Source organism: Esox lucius, chromosome 7 (assembly GCF_011004845.1).
Source record: "Esox lucius isolate fEsoLuc1 chromosome 7, fEsoLuc1.pri, whole genome shotgun sequence".
NCBI classification, from domain to species: Eukaryota; Metazoa; Chordata; class Actinopteri; order Esociformes; family Esocidae; genus Esox; species Esox lucius.
Genome location: NC_047575.1, coordinates 14,697,897 through 14,716,887, shown reverse-complemented (window position 1 = coordinate 14,716,887; position 18,991 = coordinate 14,697,897). Strand labels below are relative to the sequence as shown.

Here is an 18,991-nt window from a genome sequence, read left to right as displayed (position 1 = left end):
CATACAGTATAGACATTATACGGTATCATCTTATGGTTTTGTAGCTTTGTCAACAGTGTGTTTTCCATACGTGTTTGTTTGTCTGCTTGTAGTTTTTAGTCCCGCCCCATTCCGTGGTGGCCGCCCTTCCAAAGTGCCCCGCCCGTACAACCCATGTGGAACACCTAGTCTCTGACAGCGTTTGAAACCGTCAGTCTCCTGTCATTAACGTTAATGTCAGCCTCTGCTGCCCTTCAGTCCCTTGATTTTTTTGTCCCAAAACACTGCTACTCCCGCTACTCCCTCTTCGTCTGTGTTTTCCTATGGGCAGAGAGTGCCTGGGCATCGTGTTTTCTCATGGGCAGAGAGTGCCTGGGCACTGTGTTTTCCCATGGTCAGAGAGTGCCTGGGCATCGTGTTTTCCCATGGTCAGAGAGTGCCTGGCCAAAGTGTTTTCTCATGGTCACAGAGTGCCTGGCCAAAGTGTTTTCTCATGGTCAGAGAGTGCCTGGCCAAAGTGTTTTCCCATGGGCAGAGAGTGCCTGGTCACTGTGTTTTCCCATGGTCACAGAGTGCCTGGTCACTGTGTTTTCCCATGGTCACAGAGTGCCTGGTCACTGTGTTTTCCCATGGTCAGAGAGTGCCTGGTCACTGTGTTTTCCCATGGTCACAGAGTGCCTGGTCACTGTGTTTTCCCATGGTCAGAGAGTGCCTGGTCACTGTGTTTTCCCATGGTCACAGAGTGCCTGGTCACTGTGTTTTCCCATGGTCAGAGAGTGCCTGGTCACTGTGTTTTCCCATGGTCACAGAGTGCCTGGTCACTGTGTTTTCCCATGGTCAGAGAGTGCCTGATAATTTTGTTTTCCCATGTTCACAGAGTGCCTGGTCACTGTGTTTTCCCATGGTCAGAGAGTGCCTGGTCACTGTGTTTTCCCATGGTCACAGAGTGCCTGGTCACTGTGTTTTCCCATGGTCAGAGAGTGCCTGGTCACTGTGTTTTCCCATGGTCACAGAATGCCTTGTCACAGTGTTTTTCCATGGTCACAGAGTGCCTGGGCACCATGTTTTCCCATGGTCAGAGAGTGCCTGGTCACAGTGTTTTCCCATGGTCACAGAGTGCCTGGTCACAGTGTTTGTGGTACAGGGTGATTCCATTTTCCAAAGTGAAGTTTTTCTCTTCTATTCTTGTCACCTGTCTATGTCCCCTTTTGAATGACATGCCGTCGATGTCCCTTCTCCACTGAAGCTTAACATCATTGACATCTGTTGTCCACCATATTACTAGGCAATTTTAATCTTCTTAATTCTGTCCTTGATTCATTTTTTCAACCTCTTTCTTTTCACTCCTTGCATATTTGACCTCACCACTGCCCCACCCCTCCAAGCCTCTCATTGCTTCTTTTTTCTCCTTTTCTTTTCTCACTCTCCTCCGACCCAGTTCTCTGAACCTCTACCCAGATGGTTATGTACTAATGCGGTATTTGTTCTCTCTCTCTGCTCTTACCCTTTATCTTTTCATCTCTCCTCCCTTTGTCTCATGATTCTTCCTCTTTAATGCTACTAACCTCCCTTTCCACATCCACGCGTTGGCCAACTGACTCACTACAAGCTCACAGAAAAGGGCTGCGAGCATCCGAGTGAATATCGAGGAAAGCTTCTGAATGACCACTAGTCCATCCACTCCTTCCTCACTACCTTCTCTTCCTCTATCTGCCGCAAAGCCTCATTTGTATGATTTCAAATGTGAGGCTACTTCCTCGAACCCCAGGAAACATATCTCCACCTCCTCCCCCTCCATCTTCTCTCTGTGGGCTTGACTTTGTCAATGACTTTGAAAACAAGGTGGTCAACAAGGTTGCGTGCCCTTTCAAGAGTACTAAACCCTTGGTGTGACTCTGCCCTGTCATTCTCCGCAAACTTCAATGCTCTGACTCACTCCTGCGTGTTCATGCTCTAGCACATTGGCACAGGTACTTAGCTACACACTTGTCGTCTCTCATCAGTAGCCCTACGCACTCACTGTCAGTAGGGCTCTCTACGAGGGCCATCAAACCCCAGCAACTCCTGCAAAATATCCTGATGTGCCAGATGTGCATCGTTGTCACCCACTCCTCTGCTTACTCCTTCAGGTTGATGCTTTAATTCGCTCCCAGACCATGGTGCTTGTCTACGGAGTCGCAAAGGGAACTTCCCCTCTCTGCCTCCAGTCAATGCTCAAACCACATCCTTAGCAAAGTGTTTCGTTCTGACATGTTTTGTCTGTTGGCAATCCCACATAATCACTGATAATACTGGTTTTTTTTTCAATTGTTCACACGCAATTTTGAAAACCGGGTTCTTTTTTTCTAAATATAATCTCAATTATCCAAACACCACACTCAATTTGCATAATTCCTAGATTGTTTGCAAAATGACACACTTCAGTCAAAACATACACACTTCAGTCAAAACATATACACATATTTGTGAAAATGCTATTAGTTTTCATTTAACCAACACAGTCCTCAATGATCAGACACTATTACAGCCAGTTTCACACTGCTGTGATAAATAAAAAAACACATTTGTAAAAAAACTGATTTTAGGAAATATCATGTGATAGATTTTTGGCCAGACATTGTTATATAAGGGATAATTTAGATTACAAAAAAAATTGTGACAAACCCACAACATTCTTCATGATTAGTTTGAGATATAGGGAGAATGTACACAAATAGGCCTACTATAAACTAACCAAGCACTGCTCAACACTGATGCTGCAGACTGAATATTTCAAGTATTTATTTCAAGTAAGAATTTCTTACCATAATCAGTTACAGTAATCAACCAACAATTAAATCAATGAAACAAATAAAATCTGTAGACAAATAAAAATGACTGCATGAAGTACATACACTTTGAAAAACTACTGTAAAAGCAACAAGAATACTCTAACTATTCATCATCTCTCCGTCTGGATCAGGCCATAAGATTTCATCCACATCACAGGCCATGTCTTCACTGGCAAGGCACCATTGGAAGAATCGCCTCATGTGACCAATCCACCCCTGCACAGAAGCTGCTTCGATATGACCACAGGCCCCATGGCCTGAATGAGGGGCAAACGGTCACAGGGCCGCAGGTCGTATACCTTCCACCGCCATGCTGAGAAAAACAGGAAAGGGGAGTATGGGGGAAGGTATAAGACTTCAAATTCAGGTGCTCATGGAACCAATTCTGAACCAGAGCAGCCCGATGGAATGAGACATTGTCCCAAGCGACAATGTACCACATCTGGTCCACTTGGTTTAATGCTGTGACAATCTCGTGCAATCTGTCAAGAAATGCAAGTATTAGATTTGCATTATAGGGTCCCAGATTTGCATGGTGGTGGAGGAGCCCATTTTGTGTGATAGCAGCGCAAAGGGTGATGTTACCCCCTCGCTGCCCTGGCACACTCTCTCTGAATTTCTGTCAAATGGTACCCGATACAGTTGCTTCATGTATATAAGATTTTTCTTGAGGATTCAACCTAATGTTGACAGAGAGACTCGTTGGATGTTATTGAAAATATGGTCATCACTGATGATATTGGCTTGGATTTCTCGCAGCCTGATACAATTATTGGTCAAAACCATGTTCACAATGGCGGCCTCTTGTGCAGGAGTGAACTTAGGGCCCCTTCCAGCTTGGTGTCCACGACCCTCAATCCTATGGAAAAAAATATATATAAAAAAATACACATGCAGCCTACTGTCAAATGTCACAGTAAATGTCTCTTCCTCTACCTCCTTCTCCTCCTCTTCCTCTATCTCCTTCTTCTCCTCTTCCTCTACCTGGGCATCCTCCTCTACCTCCTTCTCCTCCTCTTCCTCTATCTCCTTCTTCTCCTCTTCCTCTACCTGGGCATCCTCCTCTACCTCCTTCTCCTCCTCTTCCTCTACCTGGGCCTCTTCCTCTATCTCCTTCTTCTCCTTCTTCTCCTCTTCCTCTACCTCCTTCCTCTCCTCTTTGAGCTCCCCCTCTCATTATCACTCTTCTTCTTCTAGCTCACCTTTTGTAGCACACCTGAGTGCTGTGTTTTCAAATTAGCACATGTGTGCTTCCACACCTGGTGGATGTGATTATCCAATTCGTTCATTAGTGTGGTCATTGGCAATCCGGGGCTTTGTAATGACAAGGAAGTATCCTCACAATCCTTAGACACAATCTGTGTCTAAGGTGTGAAAATGTGTGTAGAGTTTTACAAATCACTGTGTGTAATGTTTTGCAAAAAGGGCGAAGCAGACATTGTGTGTAATGTTGTGCAAATCTGTGGAGGTGTTTTGCTCATTGGAGTAGAATTTAGCAAATTGTGTGGACATTTTTATTTTAGTGTGTAAACAATTGTAAAAAACTGTAAAGTGTGCCTGGTTTGACACTGACAGTCTTGGCCATGGTCACCGAATGACAGTGTGTGGTTTGTTGATTCAAGTATAGCTTTTATGATATGTTTGTGTAAGTGTGTGCATGCATGTGCTTTTGTTTGAGAGTGTGTGTGTGAGCAGGTGCGTGTATGTGTTTTTTTTTCTTTTGGATGGAAAACCAGAATTCATGTCGAACTGAGACATTCCCCTCATTGACTTCTCCTTGAGGCTAAAGCTGCAACTGTAATGTGTCAGTTTACAAAATGTTCCTCATTGTTTCCATTTCAAGGTTCTCTGTCTTATTATTTGCTCACTGGCACTGTTGGAATGGGCTGATGCCAAGACTTATGTAAATGGAACATCAGATCAAGCAAACATGTATTCAGGCCTGCAACACTGTTACCCCCTCCTTGTCCACCTCTTCTCTTTCCTCCCACAATGCAATGGGGATAATGAATACATATGCCTGAGATGCATCGTGATCTCTGGCATAAACAAAGATGATAGGACCAGACCTGAGAAGCTTACTATTAACAGGCTGCAGGGGTTGGATGAAGGGATGTTCCTCTGATATGCCAGTCTTCTCTGCTCACATGTACACACACTGAGAGAGCTTGAGAGCAGGTGGAACGAAATCAGGGTGAGATATAGAAAGAGGGACAGATGGTCTGCCTTCCTGTCCTCATAACACACTGCCTTTGAGAGAGAGAGAGAGAGAGAGAGAGAGAGAGAGAGAGCGAGAGCAGGTCCGTGTATTCTATACAACCCTGTGAGGGTTCATTGCCAATGAACTGAGGGCATGTTTTGTGTCTAAGTAAAAAATGGCTGTATGATTAGTTTTCACTCTGGACTTAGAAATGCATTTGTTTAGAAAAGGCTTGTCCCTTCATTCTTGTCTTCTATGTTATTTCAACAGGATAAGGGGTATATTTCCTTGAACATTATCCAGTAATGGCTTGCATTCGACGTCATGGTTAGAGAAAAACTAAACCTCCCTGAGTTGAGGTGTTGTGAGGAGCATAAGTATTAATCGGACAGGGGCAAAACTAATTCCTTCAGTCATACCATATCTACACTAATATGTAAATGCCAAGCTAATTACCATAGGCTGGTGTGTGAGCTGTAGTGGTTACCATGGCTATGTTTATTTATTTTTTATAAACCTTTTAGTGGTCTGGGGAGGAAGGTTTGAGAGAGTGAAGCGGAACACTGAACTGAGAGTGAAAGCAGCTGGAGATACCCTGCTGACCCCCTCCTCTGCCCAGTCACTCAGCTGGAGATACCCTGCTGACCCCCTCCTCTGCCCAGTCACTCAGCTGGAGATACCCTGCTGACCCCCTCCTCTGCCCAGTCACTCAGCTGGAGATACCCTGCTGACCCCCTCCTCTGCCCAGTCACTCAGCTGGAGATACCCTGCTGACCCCCTCCTCTGCCCAGTCACTCAGCTGGAGATACCCTGCTGACCCCCTCCTCTGCCCAGTCACTCAGCTGGAGATACCCTGCTGACCCCCTCCTCTGCCCAGTCACTCAGCTGGAGATACCCTGCTGGCCCCCTCCTCTGCCCAGTCACTCAGCTGGTGGGCGTGTCCCTCAGGAGGCAACGGAGGGGCCAAAACTGAACACGCACTCACACGCTTGGACACACACGGAGGTGTTCTCTCATGAACATGCAGTCCTGCATACAAACAAAGCCAAGGTGTGTCACGCACACACACCCCTCAAGGAAACACTCTCCCGAGCCCACCTACCTTTACACACTGTATGTTCCTTTAAAGGGCTAAGAGGGTTGTCACGCACATTGACATACACTTGGGTGAGTTTAGTCAGAACACCTGAACTCAGCGCCCTTTGGTTGGGATGCCGAGCCACAGCAAGCCTATTGGTTCCCGTGAGTTCCATCCCAGATGTGTCACTTCCTGCCCGCTAGACTTGCAACACTGGATGGATGAGCATCGTAAACGTTTACTTCTGTGTTGTTCAGCCATTTTATACACGGTGCTTGTATGCGTGACGACGAGCGTGTGTGTGTTACCAAAACCTAAAACAGACCTATATGTGAGCCTTGTGGTGTTCTAGAAATCCTGCGCCCTGCTTCTAAATAGCAGGGCGCATGCTTAGCTAATTTGAAAAATTTGCTGATATTCCAACCACCTTGCATGAAGCTGAAATGTCCACAAATAATAGTTAATCACGAAAACACCTGGTCAGGCAAGGGTCTGGGTTTCTTCCCTCAGTGTTTTAAAATGACATATCATTTTAAAACACTTTCTTGCAATTGTCTACAATCTGACATACCTGTTTTGCTAATTCCACCAGGGAAGACAGTCAGACAAAGAGTGTATGTTTCCTAGCAACAGCAGGTCCATTTATGCCGGTGGTCACTTACATGTAGAACAGTACCTGCAAAGTTATTTTGCAATGTGATAAAACACGGACTGATGTGTTTTATCACATTCCATATATCACATTCTGTATTTTTATAACATTCTGTATTTTGCAATGTGATAAAACACGGATTGATGTGTTTTATCACATTCCATATATCACATTCTGTATTTTTATAACATTCTGTATTTTGCAATGTGATAAAACACGGACTGATTACAAATTGTAGTAGTTTAGACAGTATTATACCTGTCACACAGAGCCCCATTATACATAATACACTATACAGGTTTAGGGGGATGTTAAGTAGTTCAGTACCCATGTTGTCACTCACCTCAGTATCCACCTTCTGAACTAGTCAAATAAGACATTCAGATAAACAAAGTGGACATTCCCTCAATAGTGCAGATCTAGCTAGGCTATATCTATTAATGTTCCTGTTTTACAGAACATGCACTGATGTGACTAATTGAACTCGCTACTGTCTTGGTAATGAGTTCTATTGTCTCCATCAACTTATTTTTGTTTTTGGAAAGGAATGTCTACTGATATCATCCTCTTATTCCTGATTGGTAACGTCTGAACTAGCCTTCATGCACTGGCTGCAAGATTTAAAATGGATCAAAATAATGGAAAGAACCAATTGAAAGAACTAGTATAATTTAAGATACTACTAATAACCCATTTCTTAGTAGTTACAGCAAGGCTGGCATGCTAACAGCCTTGGCTGGCAATGCAGCATGTTTGCTGCCTGTTGCACTGTGTTTAACTTATTTCTAAGTTACCAAACTATTTTAGCAGTGCAATCAAACTACCTAATCCTGCATGTCAAAATGCAATTGCTAATTGCCTAGGCACTGCTAGCTAAATACCTAAATAGCTAGCTAACAAGTTGATATTTACCATCCATATTCCTGGCACGCCTACTCTAATTCACATTCCTGGGACATGACTAGAGTAATTACAGTGTAAAGGATTAAACATAAAATGGATATCTGGAGAAATGGCCTATTTCAATAGAACGCAAGTGTAATGGATTAAGGATGACTTTAAAATGAGAGCGGGAGGAAAGCAAGAACAATTCCACCTGCATATCAACTAGAATGCCATCATTATCATGCAGTTAAGCAGGCGTGGCAGGTGCTATAGCAGATACATTTCTACATTGTAGAAGGGTGTATGTGTCGGAGGGGAATAGAAACTCAGCACATGCCACGCCTGCTGGAAAGTTCCATTCCATACATTACCTTCGAAAAAATTATTCTGTGGAACTTGGCTATGCCTCGTCCTGTCAGTCCATCAATAATGTCCAAGGTAATGTACAGAATGTGCATGTTCATCTATTATAAATTACCACCTAAAACAATTTAGGCAACACATTAGAGTTATTTGTAGTTCTACAAAGAACTTACCTAACAAGAACTGTGTCCTGTTCCCCAACAAATGTCCATGGACGTGTGTTTTGACCCGCTCCTAACTGAAGGCAATTGATTGACAGTTGTTTTTTTGTGTTTTAACCTGCGTGTCAGGATCATGTCTGGTGGGGATAGATAAATGCCAGTGTGATGGCCCACAGGGATGACCAGGGTGGCTGCTTAATTAACCCTACTATCTGTCACTCCCTGTGGCTCTGTGCTGCATCACTCAAGCTCACTCTGAATCAACCTTATCTGCAGAACATCGTTCGTCTGAACATCCTGCTAAATTTATTGTACACAGGGAATTTTCTTGGCTTTCCTCTTTTCCAGTGGGGAGAAGCTTTCTCTACCCCTCCAGTAGCCAGTCTTGTTGACAATTCTCCCTCTGTCGTTCTACGTGTATCTCTCTCTCTCTCTCTGTTATGTAGTTGCATTGGCATGGATAGCTTCCATTTGCTTTCTATTCTGGGAGGGGGATGTCCCATAAGTCTGCACAGTTCTCACGGTGATCAGATAACTTGCCAACATGTGCCATCTGTTCAGAGCCAAGTGGTATGGAAGTTATTTAATAGACACATTCAATTGATGTGTCTGTTCTCATATCTATGTTCTTATAGATATTGTAATGTTTTGGGGGTACAGAAATCCTCCTGCTTCAGTTCATTCAGGTCCACGTCAAAGTTCGCCGTCGAGGTCATTTGCTGCTAGTGAGACTCAAAATGGATGGAGCCCATTAAAAACATGTTAATTTCCTGGAATATCATAATGTTTTACTTTTTGAGGCTGACTGTAACCAGTCAATTCTGACAGAATTATTGGATATTATCGAATTGATTCTGTAGCCACACTTTAACGTGGGACAGCAGTAATAGATCTGCCTACAGGAGATTTTATTTCTTTCTCTAGCTCTCTTTCTCTGTAATGGCAGTTGATTGAAGCTGACAGCGTGCGCATTGCCATTTAATTTTTAAATCACTTCTCCCTTTTTACGTAATCTCCTTCCGCTCAGTTTATTTATATATCCATCTTCTTTCGCTCTCTCAAGCATTGCCCTCCTTCCTATCTTGCTTATGATTTTACCTTTCTCCTTCATGTCTCTTATCTCTCATATATGTATATATATATATATAGGCATTGATCTAGGAAAATAATCACATACATACAATATACTGTATGTGTGTGTACATGTGTGTCCTTATGATTGAATTGGGAAGGGAAACGTGACAGACACCACAAGGACTACATACTATGCAGTTAAAAGAAAAGACACACAGAGGGAGGCATCATAAGGGCCGTATTCAAATGCAACCTGTATTAAGGTCTCGCCCCTCACCAGGTTTGACGTGGTCATGAATTTCAGTGCACTGGTCTATTTATTTAGCTGGACCCATGAGGACAGTTTGTCTTACTGGAGTCTGTTAAATTCAAATTCACCAATTCATTTGGCACACCAATGGGCCTTACAAATGACACGTCTGTCCACATGTTGTCAGACCCCAGCAAGAGACTCAATGAAAATGCCAAGCCTAGAATTAAGACTAGACACTGACAGCTGTCTGCACTAACTGCTCCTGTAGTCTAGTTCAATATGATGCACAGTAAACTAAGTTATATAGTATAGAAGAAATGTGATTTAATTTTGGTATTTAATTCACTCATAAGTAAATAAGATGTCTGGCTTGACTTGTGGCAATAGGATTAAATATGTGGAAATTGGGTTCAATGCTGCCACCTGATGGTAATTCATTGGCAATACAACATTCAGTACCAGAGGTGTGCCTGTCATCATTATGATACTCATAACTGTTGTATAACATTTCATACAAATGTATTGATTTACTTGGGATTGTAAAAAAAATCTCACAGTGTGCTTTAAATTCTGGTAAAGCCATTAATTCATTGTACTATTTCACTTAGAGCACATCTCAGAAAGTGAATGCATTTGATGTTTCTTCTGGAATTCACATTGTTCAAAGTAAAGAGGTTATTTAGCAACTGAATGTGCGTGTGATTTAGTACTATTTAACGAGTAACAAAATTTAACTGAAATGCATGGCTGGCATCTGCTATATATTTATATATTTATTATACAAAGAATCCTTACTGCCCCATATATTGCACCATTTCTGATTGGTTTGTACCACAACTAAAGGAGTTACAAATGAGCTAAATCTTAAGCTGCGGAATGTTATATAGACTTTTTATTTATCGTGTAAATTAAAAAAAACATGTTTTTGATAACATCTGTATAATATGTATGGACTCTACTAAATATTCAGTGGTTTTAATTTGTTCCTCACTATCAACAAACTGTTAAAAATCTGTTTTTAAAAATCCTCTCACTGGGAAGGTAGGACTGAGATATTACAAAAAGACACATGCTGCACTTAAAATATTTTCTTTACTAATTGACCTTGCATTTTCCCTGTCTTTGGTGACATCCTTGTTTTATCTCATTTTACCAACAGGGGGCATTGCACAGCAACTGTATTAGTGGTCATGGTAGAAGGTGGACAGCATTTAATGAGAAATTATATTTAAAATAGTTAACCTAAACAGAAGTGTATTCTGGGAATGTGCAAAGTTGGTGAATATATAATTTTCTGAGGCTGATTTGAGGTAAGGATGGGATGTTGTATGATATAGCATTCATGTGTGTACGTATGTGGGGGTGTGCTAGAGTAGGATATGAGAAAGGAGTGTTGCAAAGATTCTGGAACTTTAAAACCATTTCTGGTTTCACAACCAATCCTTCCTGAATAATTCAAAATGTCCCGCTTATTCTTTCCTAATTTAAGAAATCTTCCAACCACGATTCTGAAAAACCCAGGAATTGGTTATTAGCATTTTGCAACACAATATAGGGGTGAGAGATTTAAAAAGTGGGGATGTGAAAGGTTAACAGAGACAGAATAGCTAAGCTAGTGAGTGTTAATACAAGGTGTATGAATAAATGATTAAAAAGGACACAAGGGGGGATTGTGGAGAGAGATATAGGCTAGGGTGAATTTTAATGACTGGGGAGTGGAAGCCTAAGTACTGTCCTGCTTTTCCTGTCGGTATTAATGATTAACCTTGCATTAATGTGTCTCATTAATCCTAATGGGATATAAAGCAGAGACTTACATTACGAAAGAAATGCTTCTTCTGCAGGACATCTTGATGCTTTTCTTTTCTCTCCTTCATTCACTGAAGTATTCATGTCTCACTGTTTAAGGGCTTAAAAATATCACCCAAGAGACCTCACTGTTAGAGAGGAACATGATTATGAACCAGTTACAGACCCTCTCCTCTCCTGGTGTCTTTTTTCCTCCCTTCCACTCTTTTCTCCTCTGCTCACCTCCTGACTCTCTGCTGGTTGGAGGTCTGCCCTCGATGTCAGTACCCAATGGGAACACGGGACAACCAGGGCAGAGCAAAGGGGAGGGGGTTTTAAGGTTAACATGACAGAGAGATGCAGAGTTAAAAGGATGGGAGTAGGATCAAGGTGAGGGCTTGGAAATACCAGGAACCATGCAATACAAGGATAAAAATAGTACTGACAGGTATATAGCCTTTGGAAAGTATTCATACCCCTTTACTTTTTCCACATTTTGTAACTCTACAGCCATATTTATTTAAAAACACATTTCTATAAGTATACAACCATCTCTGCAGCCCTCTACCAACTAGACATGTATGGTAGAATGACCAGATGAAAGCCACTCCTCAGGAAAGGCACATCAAAGCCTGCTTGGAGTTTGCCAACAGGCACCTTAAAGGACTCCCTCGTGGTCTTTCATGTGCTTTTAATGAGGGCTAGCCTGATTGGTGGAGGAGAGCTGCAGAGATGGTTGTCCTTCTCAAAGGTTCTCCCATCTTCACACAGGAACTCTGGACCAGAGTTGGTCACTGGGTTCTTGGTCACCTCCCTGACCAACGCCCTTCTTCCCGATTGCCCAGTTTGGTTGAACGGCCTGGTCTAGGAAGAAGTTCTAGATTTCTTCCATTTAAGAATGTGTGATCCCACAGCCAAATACGTCATATGTTTTATTGTTTTTTTGTAGCTTTGGTACTATTTACACAAGTAAATCATAAAATATTACAACTAATCATAAAAAAATTGATAAGCCCATTTGATAAGACATGTTCCACACTGAAATAAATGTTGTTCATACAAAGTACCTGCAAAACTTTTGATATAGGATTTTCTTCTCTATTATTAAATTACCTTTTACTGTCACTATGCAAATATTTCCTAATTGATCACCACTCAACCATGGTGAATAAACTGTATATATTGTACATTGTAAAAAGGCCATATATTTGTATGGGATTCAAACTCACAAACCTGGTGTTATTTAAATGTTAATGTGAGCCATAAAAGGCCATAAAAGACTGCATTGCCCATGTGCAGCCCAAAACAGTTAACCAGGTGAGAGCGGGTGTGGACACTGTTAATGGAGTAGGATAGACAGCAAGGCAGAGGAGTAAATCAGAGAGCCTATGGACAGGGTCAAAACCACAAACTGAGATACTGTGAACCATCACAAACAGATCATTGTTGATGAAGCAGGCATTGTGAACACAATATCATTGGCCAATGAGCAACTGTCCAAGTGCCTTGACAGCGTGGGGGAAACTTATTAATGTGAAGATGGACTGAAGATCAGCTGTTAGGCAGGGGTTCAGCTGGAATTTGGGAAGTGGGGGAGCCCTACTTTCTACTTTCCAGTTGTATCTAAAATTTTAAAGTACAGGAGCTTTGCTCCCGCTAGGTCTCATTTGAATCCTGCGGGTTCCCGCCCAATTCAACCCCTTGTGGTAGGCCATTTTTCCATTCAACCCCTGGTGGTAGGACATAAGTCCATTCAACCCCTGGTGGTAGGACATTAGTCCATTCAACCCCTGGTGGTAGGACATCAGTCCATTCAACCCCTGGTGGTAGGACATCAGTCCATTCAACCCCTGGTGGTAGGACATCAGTCCATTCAACCCCTGGTGGTAGGACATCAGTCCATTCAACCCCTTTCCTGAATTCCTGAACCCAGACCTGGCCCCATAATCTCCTTTTCATTAGGTGGAGGGTATATGACCGCCATTCCCATGAGCATGTCACTCTCTTTCAGCCCTTGGATAATCCGTGTCATGACATCACTGGTGACCATTGTCAGGTTTGGATTAACCAGGCCAAAAGATCTTTTCCGCAGTGCATGAAAAATCAAGATATTCACTGTGATGTGGCAAGATATCATGGCCAAATACCAAAGTCAGTATTTATGCAAATTGGTGTGCTAAACATCAATATTTCTTTTATTTCTGAGTATTCTTTTACAGTAGATTACACAAAATAAACATGTTTCAATATAAGTTAGGGTTTTTGCATCATTGATTCTAGTAGATGACTTCATTGATCACATTCTCGTTTATGTCAGCTGTGATCGGTAGTGCACTGTAAGAGTTTTGTTTAATGTGAAAACAGTTAAATAAACTGTAACAGATTACCTACAGATGTGTCCTACATTGTTTGGTCTTGGACTAGTTGATTGTTAAAATGACTAAACTTAGAGAATGGCTCTGTGTTAGGTTTGGATTACTTAACCTATGAACTCATTATATTTCACAAAAATCTTAGTGGTTGAATCAATCATCTTGTGGTGGAAGATGTTTACAAACCAAATCAAAGCGCTTTTTTTAATGACAGAAGATAATGGGTTACAAGTATGATCCGTTTGGAGTTTTGTTCTAAGACTTTTGATAAACCACAACATGCTACTGATGTCAAGTCTGGGTCGCCCACGGCAACTCCTCCCGGGGCACTCACTATCCAATGCCCTTCCCGTAATCACCGGGCAACCACACACACGCTCTCTATCACTCACCCTACTTATACTACTGCCCTTCCCGTAATCACCGGGCAACCACACACACGCTCTCTATCACTCACCCTACTTATACTACTGCCCTTCCCGTAATCACCGGGCAACCACACACACGCTCTCTATCACTCACCCTACTTATACCACTGCCCTTCCCGTAATCACCGGGCAACCACACACACGCTCTCTATCACTCACCCTACTTATACTACTGCCCTTCCCATAATCACCGGGCAACCACACACACGCTCTCTATCACTCAATCAATCAATCAATCAATCAAAATTTATTTATAAAGCGCTTTTTACAACAGCAGTTGTCACAAAGTGCTTTAAAGAGACACCCGGCCTTAAACCCCAAGGAGCAAACAACAGTAGTGTTGAATTTCAGTGGCTAGGAAAAACTCACCCTACTTATACCACTGCCCTTCCCGTAATCACCGGGCAACCACACACACGCTCCCTATCACTCACTCTATTTATACTGCTGCCCTTCCCGTAATCACCGGGCAACCACACACACGCTCCCTATCACTCACTCTACTTATACTGCTGCCCTTCCCGTAATCACCGGGCAACCACACACACGCTCTCTATCACTCACCCTACTTATACCACTGCCCTTCCCGTAATCACCGGGCAACCACACACACGCTCTCTATCACTCACCCTACTTATACTACTGCCCTTCCCATAATCACCGGGCAACCACACACACGCTCTCTATCACTCACTCTACTTATACTGCTGCCCTTCAGTTGTGTTTCATGCATCGTTAGTCAAGTTCAGTCTCTGTGTACTAATCTAATTCAGTCTAATCTGTTGGTATCATCCACGTTTTTGTTCTAAGTTGGCCCTGGTGCCTTTTCCTTTGTAGGCTCATTTGTTATTATTTACAGCATGTTATTAAAGCCGTTTCAGCTCATTGTCACGGTTTCCGGAACCTTTCCTTGCAACACCTCATTACAGTTGACAAATGATTGTACCAAAGCAACAAAACAAAAAAACTTATATGTTGCCTTGTGTATAACTCTGTGATTTTTTACCCTTTTATCCATATCCCCCTCTCTCCCCCTCTTCTGACTCCCCATATCTCCCCCTCTTCTGACTCCCCATATCTCCCCCTCTTCTGACTCCCCATATCTCCCCCTCTTCTGACTCCCCATATCTCCACCTCCTCTGACTCCCCATATCTCCCCCTCTTCTGACTCCCCATATCTCCACCTCCTCTGACTCCCCATATCTCCCCCTCTTCTGACTCCCCATATCTCCACCTCCTCTGACTCCCCATATCTCCCCCTCTTCTGACTCCCCATATCTCCCCCTCTTCTGACTCCCCATATCTCCACCTCCTCTAACTCCCCATATCTCCACCTCCTCTGACTCCCCCTCTTCTGACTCCCCCTCTCTCCCCCTCTTCTGACTCCCCATATCTCCCCCTCTTCTGAATCCCCCTATCTCCCCCTCTTCTGACTCCCCCTCTCTCCCCCTCTTCTGAGTCCCCCTATCTCCCCCTCTTCTGACTCCCCCTATCTCCCCCTCTTCTGACTCCCCATATCTCCCCCTCTTCTGAATCCCCCTATCTCCCCCTCTTCTGACTCCCCCTCTCTCCCCCTCTTCTGACTCCCCCTATCTCCCCCTCTTCTGACTCCCCCTATCTCCCCCTCTTCTGACTCCACCTCTCTCCCCCTCTTCAGACTCCCCCTCTCTCCCCCTCTTCTGACTCCCCCTCTCTCCCCCTCTTCTGACTCCCCCTCTCTCCCCCTCTTCTGACTCCCCCTATCTCCCGCTCTTCTGACTCCCCCTCTCTCCACCTCCTCTGACTTCCCCTCTCTCCCCCTCTCTCCCCCCTTCTGACTCCCCGTCTCTCCCCCTCTTCTGACTCCCCCTCTCTCTATTCTCTCCCTCTTAGCTCCGTGTAATAAATACATCCCTCAATCCAGAAGATAGACAGTAGAGGAAGAACAGGAGACAAGTATTCAGGGTGAGAGGGACAGAGGAAGAGTGGTGCTCACAGTATTCTGAAACAGTGATAATGCATTACTACAGACAGGAGGGCAAACTTGATTAAGAGACAGGAAGAAAACAACCTCAAGAGACTATGAAGGTGTAGAAAACAGGCTAACAAAGAAAGACAGTGAAAAAGGTAGTGAAATCAAAAGTCTTGAGGAGAGGACCTAGTCACTGAGATGGGTGTTGTGTTTGGGACTTTCTCCATGCATACCAAACCGGTCCGCTACAGAAGACGAGGTATGAGAAAGTGTGGGTGTGTAAGGTGTGCGCGTGTGTGTGCCTGTGTGTACATGTACGAACAGACAAATCAAGAGTAAATGACCAAATCAATAGCCCAGCACTCTCCATTAAAAAGATGGATTTTCCCTGTTTACCTATTTATTTCTTAATTATTTTCTTTATGTGGATTTGGCACATTAGTCTTTAGGCAAATTACAGCTGTGATGTGAGGACATTGTAAATTCCTTTGTGTTTGCTACTGTTTACGTTGCTGTGAGTGTGGTGGCATTTTCATAGTTATAGCTATTCTGAAATGCATGGGTGTGAATTGGAGTAAGGCTGTTTTAGGTTTTTGTCATACATTTATAGTAAATATCTGCGTACATCCCAGTATTGGAGTTCTCTCAAAACTGTTGTAAAATACTTACAAAACGAATTGAAATATAATCTTACAACCCAGGGTGTGTGTGTGATGTGGAGGTGATGTGGTGGTGTTCCTGTATCTTTTCCTCAGATATTTTGGAGGAGTTATCAAACCAAGTGACCTTTACCATCGTTATCTCTTCACGGTTGCAATTTGCCCTGAGCAGTTTTTTAATGAAGGTAGAGATGGAGTGAGACGGGGCGGATGAAAGGCAGACAAAAAGCAGATAAGGAACGACAAGAGGCTGTTAACGTGAGATAAGAAGGGGCGATACAGGAAGTAAAGGGCAAGAAAGGCGAACGGTTACACATACATGATTATTCCTGCCTTGATGTTTAATTAATCGGGGCTGTGTGCTGCGTTCCAACTCAACCGGGCGAGCCCCTTGCTGCCCGCTCTGATTCATTTAGCCGTGAACATCCTTGGTTTTAAATCACGCTGGCATTCACAAAGAGGTGCACGTTACCTGTGGTCCTTTGGATGGCTGCCTACGCTGCTGTGCGTTATACGTCGCTACAGAGGCCTGATCGTTCAATAGCTGGCGATGTTGACGTACGTTTTCAACTACTGAAGCGAACTGATGTTTTGTCAATAGTGAGATTAGTGCAAAGGGCATCTGACCATGGACAGAACAATATAATAGGCTCACGTGCACCTGTGTGGTCCCGTATGGACGGGTTCCATGGTTGGATGATGACACGCATCGTTTAAAAAACAACCACAAGGAATTGAATACAACCACAAACTCCTTGTTTCTGTCGCTTTGTCAACTCAGAGCTAATGAGCATGCCTGACTGAATCTAGGTCAACCTCTCCAAGTATTGATTGTCTAATGAAATTACACTGTCTTAAGATGGTATGGGTTAAGACTGTGATTTTGTAATTATTCGTTTTCTGGACAGCAGGGTTTTTCGGAGAGGGATTCAAATGATATGAAGTGTCATTATAGATGAAGCGGAAACAAGGAATCGTTTGCTGTTGTATTGGATTCATTTGTGTTGTAGAAGTGTGGATTGTAGTATACAGAAGCAACGGAGGACAAGCATGGATACCTGATATTAGAGTTGAATTATTCATCTATAGAAGTATTGACCTTAGGTTTGGTGTCAGATACAGTCCACACACTCTCAGTTCGGATTAACTTCACACAGGATGTTCATAGTGGAGGCTGGTTAAACAGGACACAGACTGTAGTTTCCAATGAATAACATCACAAAGGGTAAGGCAGGTTTAAATACTAATTATAGTAGTTAGGTACTGCTTTCATCAAAGACTGGTCGGAATACTACCTGAAGGAGCTGGCTACTGCTGTGATCTGGGGTTAAGATGGTTGGAATACTGACTATATGAGCAAGCTACTGTTATTATCAAAGGTTGGTTGGAAAACCAATAAGGGATAGACTGTTTGGACCTATTCTTGTTATACCTATCAACATCCTGTCCAGTAGAGTTGAGAGAATAGAACAGAGCATTATATAAGCAACTGTTTGTTGTATCTATGCACTTTGTTTTTCGCCCACATCCTTTCCCTCTTCTGCACATCTTCTGGTCTTTTTGTCATGAGAGAGAGAGAAAGAGAGAGAGGGAACAGAATTCCTTTTAAGTACAAACAGAATGTTAAAATGGCAAAGAAAGGCGAGGGAATGCATCTTTAAAGTATGGGAGATTTTTTTTAGACACTGACATAAGTGCAGGCACACATACACACACATACACACACATACACACACATACACACACATGCCATGTACAGCATTGGTGCAGAGCCAATGGGATAAGCAGTCCCAGGGAAAAACTAAAAAACACAGATTCTTAAAAGCCCTTCCTTCAAATCCAAAGGAGCTTTCTGGTGGGAATGTCCTGGTTTAAAACTTTAACTGTCTGACTTCCAGTGTCTGTCAGTGTGTCTGTCTGTCAGTGTCTGTCAGTGTGTCAGTGTGTCTGTCTGTCAGTGTCTGTCAGTGTGTCTGTCTGTCAGTGTCTGTCAGTGTGTCTGTCTGCCAGTGTCTGTCATTGTGTCTGTGTGTCTGTCTGTCAGTGTGTCTGTCTTCCAGAGTCTGTAAGTGTGTCTGTCTGTCAGTGTGTCTGTGTGTCTGTCTGTCAGTGTGTCTGTCTTCCAGAGTCTGTAAGTGTGTCTGTCTGTCAGTGTCTGTCAGTGTGTCTGTGTGTCTGTCTGTCAGTCTGTCAGTCTGTCAGTGTGTCAGTGTGTCTGTCTTCCAGAGTCTGTAAGTGTGTCTGTCTGTCAGTGTCTGTCAGTGTCTGTCTGTCAGTGTCTGTCAGTGTGTCTCCCTGCCAGAGTCTGTCAGTTTGT

General features: G+C 43.2%; 1 protein-coding gene across 2 annotated transcripts in view; it reads left to right on the top strand.

The window, feature by feature from the left end:
• The window catches only part of kcnip1b (Kv channel interacting protein 1 b), a 43,049-nt gene that overhangs the window by 5,784 nt on the left and 18,274 nt on the right, over window positions 1-18,991 (top strand). The window contains exon 1 of one of the 2 annotated variants that reach the window (XM_010894658.5): window positions 16,003-16,274. The exons of the other annotated variant lie outside the window; for it this stretch is intronic. Within the exon in view, the coding sequence (XP_010892960.1) occupies window positions 16,214-16,274 (61 nt within the window). The 5' untranslated portion in view covers window positions 16,003-16,213. Of the gene's footprint in view, window positions 1-16,002; window positions 16,275-18,991 lie in introns of those variants that run through there. 2 annotated transcript variants of the gene reach the window in all.